The sequence below is a fragment of the Huiozyma naganishii genome, chromosome 4 (assembly GCF_000348985.1).
Source record: "Huiozyma naganishii CBS 8797 chromosome 4, complete genome".
NCBI classification, from domain to species: domain Eukaryota; kingdom Fungi; phylum Ascomycota; class Saccharomycetes; order Saccharomycetales; family Saccharomycetaceae; genus Huiozyma; species Huiozyma naganishii.
Window position 1 is genome coordinate 509,652 of NC_035925.1, and position 15,695 is coordinate 525,346.

Here is a 15,695-nt window from a genome sequence, read left to right on the forward strand (position 1 = left end):
CGATCGAGCCACAAACACGTATAAATATCAGGGGGTAGAGTATCATGGTTTGGATTGCTTCTCGAGTCTGTTAGCACCCTCCTCCGCTTAGCTCCCCCCAGCTACTCCTTTCTCTCCCTTTTTTTCAGATATGACGGTGAGATATAATTTCAGAAAGGATGCACTCAGACAATGTCGTGAGAATATCAAACATTTACAGTCGTTAGACTACAAAGGTAGCGATGTTACTTTACACTTCCAGCTGGACTCTGCAAACTACCCTGATCCGGACCCTCAAGCAAAGATATTCTTTTTTGATATAGATAATACCTTATATAGTGGGAGTAGTGGTATTGCACAACAGATGCAATGGCGAATATTCAATTATATCGTACATGAGGTCGGTGTAAGATCCCATGAAGAGGCAAGGAAGTTGATGAATGAGTATTATGAAAGGTACGGCCTGTGTCTATTCGGTTTAATTAATGAGTATAATGTGAACCCAGCAGACTACAATACGTTGGTGGACGATGCGTTGGACTTGGACGGGTTATTGAAGCCAAACTGGCAGCTACGTCAAGCTCTGATCGACTTGAAGTTCAGCGGAAAGTTTGACAAGTTGTGGTTGTTCACAAATGCTTACAAGAATCATGCCCTACGGTGTATTAAACTGCTTGGAATTGCGGACCTTTTCGATGGTATAACGTATTGTAACTATATGCAGAGAGAGGATCTCGTTTGCAAACCGGATCTAAGGTATTACGAGCAGGCGAAATTGGAATCCGGTCTTGGGTGTTGGACCAATGCTACTTTCGTAGATGACAGCTTGGTAAATTTACAAGCTGCTAAACATTTGGGAATGCAGCAACTTTTCCACGTTTCTGAAGAGTCAGAGTCGTATAAGAAGGTGGAAGACAGGATAATGTCCGTGAACTCTGTGACTGAACTAGCCAAATTACTGAAGTGATGATCTCATATCGTCTTTCCATCAATCTGATGGTACCGGGGAACCCGTCTAGTTTCTGTTGATCATGGGCAGTTCCTATGAACTCTAGGAAAATAAGAGGAGACCAACTGAATGTTATGAGTCCAACAGCAAGACGTGAAACTCGGCTGTTTTTGAGCCATGTACAGTCATTCTATGTCCTAGAAGATACTTATTTTGCATCGTGATCTTTCGCATTTGCCCTTCCCTAGTGCCCTTTTAGCACCCCAAATATAATTACATACCAAATTCTATATCTTGACAAACACATTAATTATTCCTACAATAATGGTAAGTTCTACGCCGTTGGCTCCATCTTCACACGCATCCAGTATACAATCCTTGAAGTATTGAGCTACGGTGGATTCCCCAAAGTTACAATTGTCTGATCCAAAGATAATCAGCACAAAATAGAGCAGGTCTTTGTAGTTCTGTGCATCGAATAGCTCGTTAAACGTATTGATTACCGCTGTAGTCTTTGGAAACAGTTGGTTTAATATGTGGATCCTCACTGGTGGAATAAGTTTAGTAAGTCTTTCCAACAAGAAATAGAACCTGTCGTGTAATTGCAATTGGGCGAAGTATTGTGCAATAAACTCTTCAACGGTCGTCCTCGACAGTAACGATTCAAACACCTGTGTGCACCATTCCTGGGTACACTCTTTCGAGCTATACACATTTCTATCCAGTATGAAAAAAGTGAACAACCGGGTTGCGACTCCAACGTCCTCGTGTGAAAGAATCAACGGTCGTATCCGTTCCATCATGTAATCCACTGGGTAAATATCGCAAAATGTATCGAAGTGTTCGAGATCTTCATCTTTCAAGATAAAATCAGATTGTAGACTACTTGGTGTAGCGCCAAATTGTATCAGCAATTGTGTCAAAGACGTGTCAGAGATAGCAGCATTGTTACCGTCCATGGGCCCCTCGGTGAACAGGAACCAGTCCTTATATTTATCTGATACGGTCTCTTTGCTTATCAAATCGAGCGTATATTCTGTGACCAGCGGTGCTTTCACCCTCTGCTTAAGATTGTCTCGTTGCTGGGATAGTTTATCACGCAACAGTGTCGGTGTAGGGTGCAATTCCAGCTCCTGCGAAAAGTGCAGTTCCTCCTCCACTTGCCTTAACCGGTCGAATTGGCCGTCAATCTCTTCATCATACTGTTTCCCCAGATCAAATTGGCGAAGTTCTACTTCTCCAAACTGTTTATTACGCGGTGGTGGTGCCAGATTACTGTCCCCTTCAACTTCATCAAGACCCAGATCCGCATCCAGATCTGCATCCAGATCCAGCGCAGCGTCCCCAATCAGGTCTTGCTGCAGCCCGGTACCGAGAACAAGCGACCCATCAGACGAATCTGCATCTTGAGAGTCCCCAATACCATCCATAACACACCCGAACGGCCCCGCCCAACCCTCCAACCCAATCCAAACTCATCGCCCATAGATATAGGAAGCCACTCATCAGGTGCCATCAGCCTTTGACGTAATCCTTCCAAAAACTGCCTGTTACCCGGGGTTAACGTTAAACAGTGGGAAAAGAAAGAAATTTAAACAGTTTTTATCTGAATTTCTGCAAGATTTTGGGACGGTTTGGCTTGTTGAAGGTAGAAGGTAGAGGTGACACGAACCACAGTCTAGGGCATTGCAATAGCGTGTTTCGCAGCCGTGTGTCTACTTAAGTTGCTGTTCCCCTGTTTTGCAGCCGCTTTATTCTGGCTTTAATAACATTCTTTTTTTTTATTTTATTTTATTTGATTGTAATTTTCTTCGTTGTGACTCTTCCATCCTTTGTGATACTGTGGATTGTGCAGAAGAAGTGGGCAAGATAGACTGCACATACCCGAAATAATGCGAGATTCCAAGCACAATGGAGATAATGGGGATATATATGAGTGGAAACACGGAGATGGGGCAGATGGAGCCGCAGGCGGCCCCGTTTTTGGAAGCGGAAATGTCAACTCGTCAACGTTTGATTCCATGCTGGAGGCCCTCCCAGATGACATAAACTTTGCAAACTTTGCCAAGTCGAGCTCAGATGTTAATGGGTTTTTCGATTTGGAGTCACCAACTGTCGAGGAACCGAGTAATGAGCATGACGATGGTCATATGCTAGATACCAACCAATTGACAACGGAACCTTCACACGAGGCTTATCCGACTATATTTGATGAAATGATGACTGCATTAGATCCCAGTGATGTTACTGCTCCATCAAGGAAGAGTGGGGCCACTGCGTCCGTACCAATTGATATTGCTGAGAGTGCACCGAATAATAATATGCAAAACGGGGAGATTGCGCAACTTTGGGATTTTACTGTGGATACTTTGCAGATGACGCCAAGCAACTCGAGCGACTCAGCAACGATAAGTGCTCCTAATAGTTACAACTCGGAAAGCGGCGCCTTCCAGAACGGTCATGGGATGACGCCCATTGTGCATCACGAGGGGAACAAACTAAACACAGCATCGAAGACCTCGTTGTTTTCCAATTCTTACAACAATACAACTAATATTCAGAACTTTCCCACCTCCCCATCTGCATTGCATCATCACTCCCAAAACAATAGCAGCGGTAATAATAAGGGAGGACGCAACTCACTACGGACATCCAGAAAAGCGTCGCTTTCCAATGTCAATGAAATGATGGCGGGCGCATCCGTGTTCAAAACAGTAAACTCAAACAGCTCTATATCAATACCGTTGACGGTATCAAATACAAGTAATTCCATACGGAAAAACCAATCTTTCCCAAGACAATTGTCCTCGTGCTCCCTTGCAAACCTGAACAAAAGGACTACAGATCTATCCACGGGCGCGTCCAGCTCCATCATGCATAAGAAACCGACAATCCAGTGTTTCAATTGTAAAACTTTCAAGACACCCCTCTGGAGAAGAGACACAGATGGCAACACACTCTGCAATGCTTGTGGGCTTTTCCAAAAACTGCATGGGACCATGAGACCGCTATCTTTGAAGTCCGATGTCATAAAGAAGAGGAACACTAAAAAGAGAACCAAAAAGACTCAGGATTCCAATAACTTGGATAATCCTAATTGTAATATACCGAAAAATATAGTGCCGAAATCTATTTCAAAACCCACGGCAACAACAGCCACCACAGTCATGACCACCAACACAAAGAAAAAGACGAGCTCAACTGTAACCACTACGACAACAGCGACCAGTGCTGGGTCGATATTTAACAACAACTCACATACGGGTGGTTACACTAATTCATTGTCGACCTCTAACTTGTCGAAGCTGAACGGCGGTTTTATGACCCATGGTAGAAGGAATAGTAATTCGTCAAGCGTGTCAAGCAAGTCGTCTTCTTCGAGGTCGGTGGTTCCAATTTTGCCCAAACCGGTCGCCTTCTCTGGACAACCCGGTTACACAAGTGCAAATAACAGTGCGGCGTCGTCACCAAGATACATATCGACGCAACATACCTCGAACTCGCCCCTACAGCAAGGTCTTTTTTCGTCATCTGCATCTGGCAGAACTGGCGGGATCAGTATCGGCCGAAGGAAGCTTTCGCGGAATGCCTCCAACTCTTCGTCATTTGTTGCCAACTCATTGCAGAACCTACATCAACAACACCGAAACCAATCATATAGTGTTGATACACCGAATGGTTGGAACTCCCCACATACAGGGAAGTTCCAGCCTGTTCACCAGAACTCATCACCATCGACCACGTCGAATGGAAATTTCGACTTGTTCAATGCAGATGGTCATGCTGCCACACAGAAGAGCATACCTTCCGATAAAAGGAACACGCATACATCGCTTTTGTCTCAGCAACTACAAGAGAGCAATCCTTTGGAGTATACAGGCGGGAAGCCAAGCGCAAACACAGCATTACAGATTTCAGACAGTCAGTTGCCGCGACAGAACTCACCGTCTGTGGGCAGAACAGTACCGAATACAAATATCTACACAGAATCGGTTCAGTTCCAAAGACACGGTTCCTTTCAGCAACAACCTCTTTCGATCCAGCAGACGCAAACGCAACAACAACAACAACAACAACAACAACACCAACATCAGCAGAATAAGCATAATACCTTGAGTAAAATATCCGATGACCTTGACTGGTTGAAATTTGGTATTTAAAATGAATAATCGTTCCGACTCAGTGGATTTATATAGTGATATAGGTGTTTGTTTTATATCATAAAAAGTTACATAATCTACAAGCAGACGACGGCCCATACAAAGCGTGCTCGCTGATGGGAGTCCCACAGATCTGGAAGCAGATCAGGGATAGCGGCACACCGCTCAATTGCCCCACTCACAAACGTGTGCCTTTCGTCAAATGGATCAGCGAGAACAGAGATGCGCGCATCGCGATAGACGTATACCATATTCTATTTGAATGCGGGTTCTTCCAGTTTGATCAAGTCGGGAAGCCCATACTTAACTTCGTGAAACGGCTTAAAGAGCTGGTCTCATTTGATGTTACGTTTCTTTTAGTGTTTGATGGACTCGAAAAGCCTCGGAAAAAGGGAGTTTTTGGTGGGGTTCATCCAAAGTTCATGTCCATAGTTGAGGAGCTTCTGAAGTCACTCAACATTTCTTACGTTATGGCTCCTGGGGAAGGTGAGGTCCAGTGTTGCTGGCATTACAAAAATGGGGATGTTAGCTACGTGTGGAGTAACGATTCGGACTGTTTGATATTTGGCGGTGACTGCATCATTAAAAACTATTCGAAGTCGGAGGATGATGCTGGTTCCATTGCAAACCAAGGGTCCCTTCACAAAGATCCTTACGTCACGGTGTTAAATTACAAAGAGATGGAGAAGCGTGGGAAACTTCTGAACAGAAATTCGCTACTCTTCTTTAGTGCCCTGTTAGGCGGAGATTACAATTCACAAGGTGTTAAGGGTTTGGGTTCAGAAAAGGCATTAAAGTTGGCCCGTTTGGAGAGACCAAACTTTTCCGAAGAGTTTGCCAAGATCCTGAACGGTGAAGTTGAGGAAGGTGTATCAATGAACTTGGCCTACGTCACCTTTCAACACAAATTATTCCGGTTTTGCCAGTCTCATGGTAAAGAAATCTTTGGCAAAAATTATAATAATAGTTTGCTATCGGCGGATAAGCACAACTTCGAGAATTGGCCCCAATTATCGACCCTGCGGCATTATTCACATCCCAGGTATGACGATTCTGTGAATATTGATTCGGTTTTTAATAAATTAGTCTACGCAAATGTCCAACATAATAAAGGGTACGATACAATTGATTTTGACAGGTTAAGAGACTTCTTGTTAAGTGTGAAATTACCTCAAATTGTGGATTTCGACAAATGGTTTCATGAAACATTCCATGAGATGTTTCTATTGAAGTATCTGCTTTATGACGAGGGGGGCGTGACAAATGCTAAGATCACTGATGAAAAGGAGACAATGTTTGACCAAAACATTTCACATCGAGTAAAATTTTGGAGGGTCCGATACAGGAGTTTCATTCAAGGTGTTCGACCTTCGACAAGATCGCGTTCTGTTAGCCCTGTTAGGGCTAACAGAAGCCCTGAACGAAGAAGTCTGGATATTCAGGATTTTCCTTTTGCAATGTGGATACCACAAAGCTGTATACCCGAATCTCATCCATTATTAATACAATATAAGGAAATGACTACCCAACTGCTGAGTGAGAAGGAGATGAAGAAAAAGAAAAGAACGCCATCACCAAAGAAACGGTTTGCGCAGTACCGACAAAGTAGTAACCTTGACAGTTTCCTGTCACGACATGCTTCCCCCGTAAATAAAAATGTATCGACATTGGTACAAATGAAACAGGCTTCGCCTTTGAAAAGTGTAACCAAGAGGTTATTTGTCGAGGAGGACTGCGAAGTGGAGAAAGAGGATGGCTCAGCCGAGGTGCCAGACAAAGAGGATGACGACTCGTTGGTTATATTGGAGGAGGTTTGTCAGGATTCGAGTTCGTCCCGTCCATTCTCTCCCTCGACAGAACAGGCAAATCTTGGTTCAGATAAAAGCTCTCCAAAGAAGCACAACTCTGGAGCGACCAGCTCTCCTGCTCTACACATTGAGCTGGTAAAGAAACAACTGTCATTCAACGAGCACGACCGCAATCCCATTCGATGCTCCACAGCAAGATCGTTGCCGCTCCCGCAACTCAGTAGGCCAGCGACCCTCGCGTACAACAGGGAATCGTCTCTGCTAGATCAGATCGCGCTGGATGCAGAAGAGCTGCTAAACCAGAGTGACTTTGACACCAGCGATACTGTCGCCAGTACCAATGACGAATATGAGCCCTAAAAAGATTGAAAAATTAAGTTATAAAAATTGGGCCTTCAACGTTCGCCATCACACTGTTCTGGCACTTCCGTGACACAAACACCGTAACCATGTCTCACACGATCTCCAAGGCTATCAAATTTGATCCGCTCAAGAACAAACTGCTTACCGTTGGTGCTGGATGCTACTGGGGTACCGAACACATGTACCGGAAGCACCTTGCGGATAAGATGGTTGACTGCAAAGTTGGGTTTGCAAACGGTAACGAGGCTAAGCAGGATTCTGCAGATGGCATCTCATATAAACGAGTGTGTTCTGGGGACACTAACTTTGTTGAAGTTTTGCAGATCTCATACGATCCTCATGTCGTATCGTTGAGCGAACTTGTTGGGTTTTTCTTCCGGATCCACGACCCGACGACTTTGAACAGTCAGGGCCCAGATATGGGGACCCAGTACCGTAGTGCGCTGTATGCTCATTCGTCCGAGGATTTGAACGAGTTGGAGGCACTGAAGAAGGAATGGCAGGGGAAGTGGCAGGGGAAGATTGTTACTGAGGTGGAGATGATCAAGAACTATTACGACGCTGAGGAATATCATCAGATATACCTGGATAGGAACCCTGATGGGTACGCCTGTCCTACACACTACTTGAGAGACTTGTAGGTGATACATTGAAGATGGTTTTCATGCCTCGCTTTGCTTTGGTTTACCGTTGAAGATATTTTATTTGATTTATAAAGATATATATCTCCATTCTAATAATATAGTATGATTGTGCTGGAATATACATGTGATGGGGTCTCAGTAAGGCTGAACCGACGGGCAAAGCCACCGTAATGATGATGTTGATGAGTTAATACGTTTTGTCGTTTCTCATACTCAAGTTGAAGTGAGGTATCAGAAGTTTAGAAGTGGGAAAAGAAAGGGAAAGTGTTTCTCAACCAAACAGCTTAGTATCTGTAGTGATCGGGCTTGAATGGACCTTCCTCTGGGATACCCAAGTACTCGGATTGGACTGGGCTCAATTTGGTCAATTGGACACCCAATTTGGCCAAGTGGAACTTGGCGACGGCTTCGTCCAAGATCTTTGGCAGGACGTGCACGCCGACTTCGAATGGGCCGGTCTTTTGGAATTCGATGTGGTCCTCTCTAAATTGCTTGTCGCCAGACTTGAAAAGGGCAATCTGGGCAAGGACTTGGTTGGAGAAGGAGCACGACATGACGAACGAGGAGTGACCAGTGGCACAACCCAAGTTGACCAGTCTCCCGTTGGCCAACAAGATGATGTGTTGGCCCGTTGATAGCAAGTAACGGTCGACTTGAGGCTTGATGTTGATGCACTCCTTGGCGTTTTCCTTCAACCAGGCGACGTCGATCTCAATGTCGAAGTGACCGATGTTACAAACAATGGCATCTTCTTGCATCTTCAAGAAGTGTTCCCCCTTGATGATGTCTCTGCAACCGGTGGTGGTGACGAACACTTGACCTCTTGAGGCGGCGTTCTCCATGTCGACAACTTCGTAACCCTCCATGGCGGCCTGTAGAGCGTTGATGGGGTCGATTTCGGTGATAAGGACACGGGCACCCATGCCTCTTAGCGCAGCGGCACAACCTTTCCCGACATCACCGTACCCGGCAACAACGGAGACTTTACCGGCCAACATGACATCTGTGGCTCTCTTGATACCGTCGATCAGGGACTCTCTGCACCCGTACAAGTTGTCGAACTTGGACTTTGTGACGGAGTCGTTCACGTTGATGGCTGGGACCTTTAGAATTCCCTTCTTCATCATTCTGTACAAGTGGTGGACACCAGTGGTGGTTTCCTCGGACAACCCGAAACAACCTTCAAGCATGTCTGGGTACTTTTCGTGGACGAAAGAGGTCAAGTCCCCACCATCATCCAAGATCAGGTTAAGTTTCTTACCGTCCTTGAAGGCGAACAACTGCTGCTCAATACACCAGGTGTACTCCTCCTCGGTCTCACTCTTCCAGGCAAACACAGGAACACCGGACGCGGCAATGGCAGCGGCAGCGTGGTCCTGCGTGGAGTAGATGTTACAGGAGGACCAGGTGACCTCGGCACCCAAGGCAACCAAAGTCTCGATCAACACGGCGGTCTGGATGGTCATGTGCAGACACCCGGCAACTCTGGCGCCCTTCAATGGCTGCACCTTGGCGTACGCCTCTCTGATGGCCATCAGACCTGGCATCTCGTGCTCGGCCAGCTCGATCTCCTTTCTCCCGAAGGCGGCAAGAGAGATATCGGCAATCTTATAGTTCTGGGCTGGGGCAGACATAGTCGTGTGTGTTTGTGTACGTGTTTGTGCGTGTGAGACTACCACGACGGGACCAATTGACACCGAATAACCTCGAGACTCAACCGCACCTGCTCTTGCGATGCTCTCGTTTTATAACAGAAAATTTTTCACTTTTACGAAATTTCTTTTTCCCGTCGTTTTTCGTCAAAAATGACGTATTTCAAGTTTTTCCGGTTCGGGGCGCGTGCCTGCAAAGTGGGGTACCGGATTTAAGGGCGGAGACTGCGGGACCGGGAACTGGTTTCTTGCTGGCGCGGGTTGCAGGCGGGCTGTCGAGGTGCATTTTGACGGGAGGATCAACAACGGGGTTGGGAGGCGGTTCGCTCGAGGAATAGGCGCACGGGTGTCTCCCGACCGCACAGCGTGCACTCACCCACTACGCTTAGCTAAGGAGATGGTTCCCAGGGTGATATTTCACGGAAAGAAGAAAAATTGAAAATTTCCAAAAAAAAAAAAGAAGAAATTGCAGACAACACTGACAGAAGGAGGTAGGTAGGTAGATTCAGAGTTGCCAAGACATAGACGTAAAGACGGAGCGACGCAGAGGTTGACGAGAAAGTTTTTGTATACGTTCTCAGAGAGTGACGGGAAGTGTGCTGATTCCTTTTTTTTTTTTTTCCGGTCCTAACACAGTGACAAGACAAGAGTATCTGAGCAGATACAACAGACAACTACGAAACGAAACCACACACACACACACACATTCTATATTCACACGGGGAATAGTTTATAACTAGATGTCCGCGTGGCCGTTTGGACAAAGTGTCTCGTCGAGCAGCGGCGGGCCTAAAGAGGATGTTAAGAGTATACTCGCGCGGTACTTCCAGAAACTGCAAGATGACGAGACAGCGCTCGACGAGAGCTCGATAGAGCAAGTGCTCAGTCTGCGGGACGATGACACGCTCGCATTGCTTGAGCAGCGGCAGGATAGCTCGCTGATAGATTTTTTGGTGTTTGCGTTTTTCTACAAACTGGAGGACAGTGCTACAGGTGGGCACGCTGCGACGAAGGTGCCGCATCTACAGTACTTGCTGGAGCAGCTGCTTGTGGCGGCACCAGCTGGAGATTGGCCAAGGGCCAACGTGATCGCCGATTTCCTGTCAATCGACAACTGCGTCCTCATAGACGAGCTGGTCAAGAATTTTGCCTATTTGGATACGATCTGGTCGCTCCTGCAGTTTGTGAACCAGGAGGAGAATTTGCCCCTTACTGCCATCTTCCTGAAAATCAACGAGAATCTTTTGTTCGCTAGACACCAGGAGTACCTCAACTACATCAAGCTGAGGCCAGAGCTCGTGGACGATATGCTTGCCCACGTCACAATAACCCCGCTAATGGACTTCTTCCTGAAGATCGTTGGGTCAGACAAGATCGAGCAACCAACAGGGATCCTGGAACACGTCGCAGCGCAGTCGTTCATCCCAAAGTGTCTCCAGTTCTTCAACAACGAGAGGTTCGACTCAGCTGTTCAAAACAGCGTTGCGGACTTGCTGAAGACGCTCATCACCATATCTGCAAACGCACCCATCGACGAAATCTCTATTGGACCAAACATCCTTACAAGACAACTTGTCTCCCCACAGTGCATAGACCAACTGGTCGATATCATCCTATTACAGCGCGGCACAGCATTGAACGTCACGATATCAGTCGTCATTGAACTCATCAGGAAAAACAACTCGGATTATGATCAAGTCAACTTACTCAGTACTACGCTCGAGGAGAACTACCCAACGGATAGAGATCCAATTTACCTCGGCCACCTTTTGGGTAAATTCACGGAAAAATTGCCCCAACTATTCCAAATCATAGATAACATCGACAATCAATCGGAAGTGTCTGAAAACCAAATTGGCGAAATTTTCAAACCTTTGGGCTTTGAAAGGTTCAAAATTGTGGAGTTAATTGCAGAGTTGTTGCACTGCTCTAACATGGGACTCATGAACTCCAAGAGAGCCCGGAGGATAGCTCGTAAAAGAGATGCCATTCGGAGGAAAGACGAACAAATCCATGAAAATCTCGTCGACCTGAAACTCGATGACATCACAGCTACCAATACCCAAGATGAGGATACAATTTCTAACGACAGTAACGACAAGAATCTTAACAGCAGTAATAATAATAGTAATAGTAATGACAGTAATAAATCAAAAAGTAATGATAATGACAATAATAAAAATAACAATAGTAACGACAGGAAAATGAATAAAGAAACTCATGGGGACGTGGTTGTGCAAAGTGAGGAAGATGACGACGATGACGACGACGAAGAAGTTGACGAATCGTTTGATATACCGTATGTGAACGCAAACCAGAATGAGAAACTCAGAACGAAACCAACGTTAGGAGATTTTTTCAAGATTACACTATACGATAACCAAATTGTGCCTAAGATTTTGCTGCTGTTTCTAAACTACCCATGGAACAACTTCTGGCACAACGTCGTGTTTGATATCATTCAACAGATATTCAATGGGAGAATGGACTTCTCCTACAATTCGTTCATAGTGTTCTCCATTTTCGACACTTTACAGTCGTATCAGTTCAATGGTTTGGAACCAAAGATGAATTTCCAAATCACGAATAACTTCATCCTGACAGGTTACAAAAATTCGTACAAATTCTACGAATCGCACCATATGAACTTGGGATACATGGGCCACATCGTCCTGATAGCGGAGGAGATTGTCAAATTCTCAAAATTGTACAAAGTCGAACTCATATCTCCACGGATTTTTGAATTGCTCCAGGAGAACGAATGGAAAGTCTACGCGGAACAGGTCCTGAACGATACAAGATTGATGTATTCCAAGATCTTGGGTGGGGGTACCTATGTCGACGACGGGAACGGCAACATCATCCCCCAGTTTCCCTCAGACACAGCATCTGTTTTGTCTTCATCAGACGCCGGTTCAGATGGAGGAGGACTCGTAAACATTGAAGACCTAGAGGAAGAACTAACCACAGAGTCCGACCTCCATGAGAAACTGCGGACGATGTTGCTGTCCCGCTCAGAGGAGGAAGTCGACGAGAGGAACAAAGAAAAAGGTGTAATTATCCTGGGACCACCACCATCAGCATCAGCGGATACATCAACAGAATAAATGAATTTCTATCCACTCTGCTATACACGTTACTATCTTGTAAAAAAAAATCGTACCAATGGCCTTCACAGAAGGAACTTCCACAATAGCATTTTACCCACAGAGATCGATCCAGGAGTTTTACTCTAGGAACTATTTGCATTATTTCGATCTGTTGTATATGTATCTATAGACATATGTAGTGGAAAAATATAGGTACGGCATGTTATTATCTATCCGTTCATTATGGCATTTTTTTTCGATTGTAGTTGACCTCTGCCTTAAAATGGAGCAAGTTGTTCAATTCTTCTTTAATTTGGTATCCACCTTGGTGTCTGCAGCATCTTTCGTCCGATGAATCTTTCTCATCACCCACTTGGGAAATTTGAAGAAGAATGAATCGTAAACGGTGGGTAGCGGGATCGTATCCGGTGAAACCAGTTCCTCCGTACCATCCTCCTCTATCAGGTACACTTCTCCGAGCTTCAACAGCAACTGCTTAGTAGGCTCCTCGGGCCCCCTTTGGAAAGTCAACCGTTTCGTGCCCAGCCCATTAGTGTCGTCGTATTGCTTGCAGTCTAAAATGAAACTGTCAATGCGTCTCCTGTTAGAAGTGTACTGCAACTTCAAAATGTAGTAGTGGATGACACTCACTGCAACGTATACAAACGCTGCAAGAAACCACGTCTGCGGTTTGAACCTAGTGAAGAAAAACCCACCTTTTTGAAAGTCGTAGTCCGGGAACCCGTTCTTCCAGTAGTAATCGTACGTCTTCCGCTTCTCATCATTGGCGAGAATCTGCGTTGCAAGGTTTAACCGAGCATAAAGAGTCTTATATTTCGGGTTCTTATCCGGATGGTACTTCTTCGATAGTCTCCGCAGATTTTTCGTGATCTCTTTAGACGTTGACTTCTTCAAATTTGGCAGCTTCAGAAACTTGTACAGGTTCATCTCGGGCCCGTATTTATCCTCCAGCGATTTTTGCAGTTGGAAGATCTCCACCTCATCTGCGGTAAAGGCCTTCACAACTGCAAACAGCACAACTAGTGACAGTAGCACTGTGTGGACACGAAGAAACATGGCACCAATGGATTGTGATCGTTGAACTTATTCCTCCCTCCTCTTCTACAGGGATCCAACAGTAACTACCTGTGCGTAGCTAGATGTTTCACAATATATCGAAAACTTTTCAAATCAAAGAGTTGCACAAGTTCAATCTGGGTGAGGGGATGCTGTCGTGAGAAAACCAGTGGGAATGACGCGGATCATCAACAGACTGTACATCTATTATCAATTGTCGACCAGTGTGCTGTTTCTGGCACTGTTCGCACGCTGGGCGGTGCTGTACCCGCTCGTTTCGGGACGGTTTTTACCAGGCGGGATACATGTGTTCCTAATCTCTTTGATTTGCTACGCCACTGTCGGGGAGTTGCTGTGGTCGTTGAAGTTCCGTCGGGTATCTGGTACATTGAAGTCTGCAACGTTACTGAAGGACGCTAATTTGCTGTACTTTTGCCTTGCGATGAACCATATATCAGATTATGACCACTCATTGGTACTGAAGAACATCAGCTACTCGGCATTCATAATCGGGCTGTCTTTGTCCCAATGTTACGTCCATGCCACGCAAATGTTCAAGAGGGGGGAACCTCTTTGGTTTAGCGGTTTCCTCAGACGCGTGTACGTTTACATTTTGCTGCCCGTGATGCACCTCAGCGAGTTCAATCTGTTGCTGCTCAATGTGCAATCCAGTCAATCGATTGAATCTCCGGTGTTGGACATCGTCCACAAAATCGTTCTTGTCTTCTTTCTCCCCCTCGCCTGTGTTGCTTGGCGGAAAGCGATGGTGTAAGCGTGGGGGAGGATATCCACCAACTCAACCATTATATACGTTTAGCTATTTGTTCAGCCAAGCTCATTGCATACCTCTGGGACTCCTCATCGTCCGACATATCTTGACAGCGGAGCCTGGCCTCCCGCATTAGTGTGATTAGTTCATCCATGTCCGCGGGCTCCTGCTCGAGCCGGTCTGTGCCAGGCCAAGTGTGGACATCAAGAATTTCCTTGAGGCGGGCAGCCCCGCTCTTCTCGTTGAGTTCACGATCCCTGGCGGTCTCCTCGAGTTGTACTACTTCCCAGGGCAAGGGCAGTTCCCGATCATCCACAGACTCTCGTTTATCCAACCACACAAGAAACATGTCATCTGTACTCAAACTGTTTGCGATTCTTTGCGAGTGGTGATCACCGGTAGCAATGCCTGTTCTTACTAAGATCACGCCGGCAAGTGCATCTCTCAATACCGCACAGTCGTCTGATGTGAACTCCTCTATCCACTCGTCCAAATCATCGTACTCGTCCACGTAAAGATCAAATGTCTCCGAGTAGTATTTAGTAGTCCACGTTAAGTCGCTGTATATCGGTGTTTCACCAGTGATACCATCTCCAAATACGTCCGTCAGCCAACGGGTGTTCTGGGCACCACGTTCCTCCAACACGACAAGCACTTTATCCCTCATTGGTTGCTGCTTTGCGTTTGGCGAAGAGTGTACTCGTCGGTAAATGAGACGATGAAACTTTTACTGTCTTTAACACCAACAGGTTATGTTACTCGTATGAACAGTCTATATGTAACAAGAATATATCCCCACTGTGAGGGTGAGCCCCCTCGGCCGAGCTTAGATCTCCTTGGAGTCAGCGTAGTAGTGCAAGTACGCACCCATCAACTTGATACCTTGGATGAAGTTGCTGATGTCCAGCTTCTCGTTGATCGAATGGGCACCGTCGTCACCTCTGCCCATTGGCAAAAGAAGCACGCTGCACTTCAGTTTCTGCTCAAACGCCAGAGTGATTGGGATGGACCCTCCCTCTCTTGTCAGATCTGGCTCTACGCCGTAGACGAGTTCGGTGGCCTTCGCGGCTGCGGTGAATTGCGCGTTGAATGGGTTGGACACCCAGTAGGCGCCGTCGTGGATCAACTCTGCGGTACATCTGTTTGGGGATCCCAAAGTCTCGAAGTACTTATGACAGTGGTCGATGACCAGTTTGTCCAACTTC

General features: G+C 46.0%; 11 protein-coding genes across 11 annotated transcripts in view; 6 read left to right on the forward strand and 5 right to left on the reverse strand.

The window, feature by feature from the left end:
- Positions 1 to 130: 130 nt before the first annotated feature.
- PHM8 (bifunctional nucleotidase/lysophosphatidic acid phosphatase) lies at positions 131 to 946 on the forward strand (the record flags this gene model as incomplete). Its single annotated transcript, XM_022607707.1, has 1 exon — positions 131 to 946. The coding sequence occupies one exon, from the start codon at positions 131 to 133 to the stop codon at positions 944 to 946; it is 816 nt and encodes a 271-aa protein (XP_022464276.1).
- A 269-nt stretch (positions 947 to 1,215) lies between these two features.
- On the reverse strand, positions 1,216 to 2,358 carry KRE29 (Smc5-Smc6 complex subunit KRE29; the record flags this gene model as incomplete). The annotated part of the gene is made up of 1 exon (XM_022607709.1): positions 1,216 to 2,358. The coding sequence occupies one exon, from the start codon at positions 2,356 to 2,358 to the stop codon at positions 1,216 to 1,218; it is 1,143 nt and encodes a 380-aa protein (XP_022464277.1).
- A 462-nt stretch (positions 2,359 to 2,820) lies between these two features.
- On the forward strand, positions 2,821 to 5,088 carry GLN3 (nitrogen-responsive transcriptional regulator GLN3; the record flags this gene model as incomplete). The annotated part of the gene is made up of 1 exon (XM_022607710.1): positions 2,821 to 5,088. The coding sequence occupies one exon, from the start codon at positions 2,821 to 2,823 to the stop codon at positions 5,086 to 5,088; it is 2,268 nt and encodes a 755-aa protein (XP_022464278.1).
- Positions 5,089 to 5,204: 116 nt separating this feature from the next.
- On the forward strand, positions 5,205 to 7,256 carry YEN1 (crossover junction endodeoxyribonuclease; the record flags this gene model as incomplete). The annotated part of the gene is made up of 1 exon (XM_022607711.1): positions 5,205 to 7,256. The coding sequence occupies one exon, from the start codon at positions 5,205 to 5,207 to the stop codon at positions 7,254 to 7,256; it is 2,052 nt and encodes a 683-aa protein (XP_022464279.1).
- An 89-nt stretch (positions 7,257 to 7,345) lies between these two features.
- Positions 7,346 to 7,900, forward strand: MXR1 (peptide-methionine-S-sulfoxide reductase; the record flags this gene model as incomplete). Its single annotated transcript, XM_022607712.1, has 1 exon — positions 7,346 to 7,900. One exon carries the CDS (start codon positions 7,346 to 7,348, stop codon positions 7,898 to 7,900), a length of 555 nt encoding a protein of 184 aa, XP_022464280.1.
- Positions 7,901 to 8,187: 287 nt separating this feature from the next.
- SAH1 (adenosylhomocysteinase) lies at positions 8,188 to 9,537 on the reverse strand (the record flags this gene model as incomplete). Its single annotated transcript, XM_022607713.1, has 1 exon — positions 8,188 to 9,537. The coding sequence occupies one exon, from the start codon at positions 9,535 to 9,537 to the stop codon at positions 8,188 to 8,190; it is 1,350 nt and encodes a 449-aa protein (XP_022464281.1).
- Positions 9,538 to 10,295: 758 nt separating this feature from the next.
- Positions 10,296 to 12,662, forward strand: SAP155 (Sap155p; the record flags this gene model as incomplete). The annotated part of the gene is made up of 1 exon (XM_022607714.1): positions 10,296 to 12,662. One exon carries the CDS (start codon positions 10,296 to 10,298, stop codon positions 12,660 to 12,662), a length of 2,367 nt encoding a protein of 788 aa, XP_022464282.1.
- Positions 12,663 to 12,941: 279 nt separating this feature from the next.
- Positions 12,942 to 13,721, reverse strand: ERJ5 (Erj5p; the record flags this gene model as incomplete). Its single annotated transcript, XM_022607715.1, has 1 exon — positions 12,942 to 13,721. One exon carries the CDS (start codon positions 13,719 to 13,721, stop codon positions 12,942 to 12,944), a length of 780 nt encoding a protein of 259 aa, XP_022464283.1.
- Positions 13,722 to 13,896: 175 nt separating this feature from the next.
- Positions 13,897 to 14,493, forward strand: KEG1 (Keg1p; the record flags this gene model as incomplete). Its single annotated transcript, XM_022607716.1, has 1 exon — positions 13,897 to 14,493. One exon carries the CDS (start codon positions 13,897 to 13,899, stop codon positions 14,491 to 14,493), a length of 597 nt encoding a protein of 198 aa, XP_022464284.1.
- A 31-nt stretch (positions 14,494 to 14,524) lies between these two features.
- IRC6 (Irc6p) lies at positions 14,525 to 15,157 on the reverse strand (the record flags this gene model as incomplete). Its single annotated transcript, XM_022607717.1, has 1 exon — positions 14,525 to 15,157. One exon carries the CDS (start codon positions 15,155 to 15,157, stop codon positions 14,525 to 14,527), a length of 633 nt encoding a protein of 210 aa, XP_022464285.1.
- Positions 15,158 to 15,316: 159 nt separating this feature from the next.
- Positions 15,317 to 15,695, reverse strand: part of DUG1 (metallodipeptidase) — a gene marked incomplete at both ends in the record, with an annotated part of 1,491 nt that continues 1,112 nt past the window's right edge. The window contains one exon of the mRNA XM_022607718.1: positions 15,317 to 15,695. This exon is cut by the window's right edge and continues 1,112 nt beyond it. Coding sequence (XP_022464286.1) covers positions 15,317 to 15,695 — 379 coding nt within the window.